Source organism: Egretta garzetta, unplaced genomic scaffold (assembly GCF_000687185.1).
Source record: "Egretta garzetta isolate BGI_Z169 unplaced genomic scaffold, ASM68718v1 scaffold89, whole genome shotgun sequence".
Classification (NCBI taxonomy): Eukaryota; Metazoa; Chordata; class Aves; order Pelecaniformes; family Ardeidae; genus Egretta; species Egretta garzetta.
This window is the reverse complement of record NW_009269997.1, coordinates 862547-864956: the sequence shown is the minus strand read 5'-3', so window position 1 is coordinate 864956 and position 2410 is coordinate 862547. Positions and strand designations below refer to the sequence as shown.

The 2410-nt window shown below is 45.6% G+C and overlaps 1 protein-coding gene across 1 annotated transcript in view; it reads left to right on the top strand.

Annotated features, from left to right (window-relative positions):
- Positions 1–2410, top strand: part of ADGRL3 (adhesion G protein-coupled receptor L3) — a 271134-nt gene that overhangs the window by 222889 nt on the left and 45835 nt on the right. Inside the window, exon 17 of the mRNA XM_035902812.1 lies at positions 16–107. Coding sequence (XP_035758705.1) covers positions 16–107 — 92 coding nt within the window. The remainder of the gene's footprint in view (positions 1–15; positions 108–2410) is intronic.

Below are 2410 nucleotides of genomic sequence, written 5' to 3'. Positions count from 1 at the left end.
CCCCCGCCCCTGCAGCTGAAAGTCATCTTCCTTGGGATTGCTCTCTATAAAATGTTTCATCATACTGCCATACTGAAACCCGAATCTGGATGTCTTGACAATATCAAGTAAGTGGTTGGGTTTTTAGTTTCTGTCTGCCTGTTTCTGTCTTTTGCTGTTTATGCCCCTGTTCCTCTCTGAGGAGCGTACAGGGGAACCAACTCTGCTGGCAGCAGTGATAACCAGGGGCAATACATTGGGTGATGGCACTGCAGAGTGGTTTCTAATAGGTACCAACAAGTGCTGCTGATGAAGCACTGTCTCTGTTGGGATTTGGCTGCCAGTGGTGGCATTTTCCATTCAATTTTGTGTGAACGAAGCAAAGTTGCATTTGCTGTCCTTGAAGCAGGTAACCTCCTAGTCCCGCTATGTAAAAGGAAATTGTGCCCAATAATTACCGGCTAATTATTGCAGTCTCTACAGGGAAGGTGTTGAAATTGTTGATCATTACTGTTTCTCTGTGCTCTGAGGGCGGCAGCCTTACTTCTTTTCTGTTTGTTTTGGCCCCTGACAGATTTAATGACCCAAATTCTCCCCAGAATCTGATTAGTTTCAGCAAAGTTACCGGGGGTTTACCTGGGGGTGCCCACATCAGAGGATGTGCTTGCCAGCCAAGGCATGTTTTGCCCTTGGACTCAGTTAATGTCTGAGCGTGGGCATCTTACTCTCTAGCAAGCTGCTTCATTATATTGATAGAATATTAGTCTCTGTCAGTGCCTGTTTATTCAAGTACCTCTGGCTTTAATTACTCGCTTCAAAAATACAAGTGGGATTTCAGGTGCAGTGTGTGATAAGATGGGGAGCCTGCTAGTTAATAAAACCATCTAATGAGGTTCAGGAGGAGGAAATTGTTGGGAGTCAGTGCTTTACTGCCCGCCCAGGAAAGGAGGGCATTGTGCGACGTGGCTGTAAGTTGACTCTCCCCTCTCTTCTGTGGTGGGAGTGGGAAAAGAGGTGCGAGGGAAGCTCATTAGGAGATGACTGAACTGCACAGTTGCAAAGCAGTTCTCAGCAACGTTATTGTTCCTACTGCTGAGCCACTCTCACAGATGTGGCTTTAGTTTAAACTAGGTCAGTCCCCCCTTAAAACTTTTGCAGCAGGCAAGGCAGTGCAGCTGGCATACCACGACCTGGCATGGTCCTTTGGGTGAAGTTTTTGTTTCTTAGGCACAGCTGCTTCTTTGGGGGTTGGGAGATAAGGGGACCAGAGCCTGTACAAATGCAGGAGACCCCAGTGAGCTTGGGGATCCACAGGGCACTTGTTTGCCTTGTCTGTCCCTGCCCAGGTTGCAGGCAGGCTGCTCTGCCGTGTGCCTCTGTTTCTCCTGCCATTGCTCAGCTATAAGATGAAGTTGGAAGAGCAGTCCTTCCTGGATGTCCAGGACTGATCCCAGCATGATAGTCTTTCATTCGGTCTTGGATGAGGCATTAAAGTAATGGTACATTTAATAACACTTATTAATATGACTACTCGTCATGCATTAGTGCTATGGGATTGCTTGCTGAGAACAGTCTTCCTAAGGTTACCCACACAAAATCTGTCTAAAAAGCCTGGCAGTATGATATTTAAATTAAAAACCAAGAAAAAAAAAACCCAAAGCACTTATAATTAAAGCAGAAATAATAATTGCCTACTGAATGATTTTGCTTGTGCTAATCTCTGGTATCTTTGTTTAAAATGCCAGGAATTTATACAACCAGTTACGTCAATTATAATGTCATTGTAAAATATTTTATAGGTTCTTAGGCAGATGAGTGTCTATTCCTGATTTGACTTCATTAAAATGTCTTGAAAACACAAGCAATTAAAATACTTTTAAGTATGTTGCTGATATGCTTCCGAACATGTTGCTTCATTACAAATTATTTTTTATGCCTGAAAAAATGAGAGAAACATAATATAAACTCAGGAAGACCCCAAGCTCACCATAGGAAGTTTATCAAAACAAGAATTTCGGAAGGGACTTCTGTAATTCCTGAATACCTAAGCAGGACAAAGTTAAGACATGTGTTGTCTCGATATCAGATGAAAAGCTGGACATGAGCCGGAAATGTGCGCTGGCGGCCCAGAAGGCCAACCGTACTCTGGACTGCATCAAAAGAAGCATGGCCAGCAGGTCGAGGGAGGTGATTCTGCCCCTCTACTCTGCTCTGGTGAGGCCTCACCTGGAGCCCTGCATCCAGCTCTGGAGCCCTCAACACAAGAAGGACATGGAAGTGTTGGAGTGGGTCCAGAGGAGGGCTACGAAAATGATCCGAGGGCTGGAGCACCTCTCCTATGAGGACAGGCTGAGGGAGTTGGGCTTGTTCAGCCTGGAGAAGAGAAGGCTGCGGGGAGACCTGATTGCGGCCTTTCAGTACCTAAAGGGGG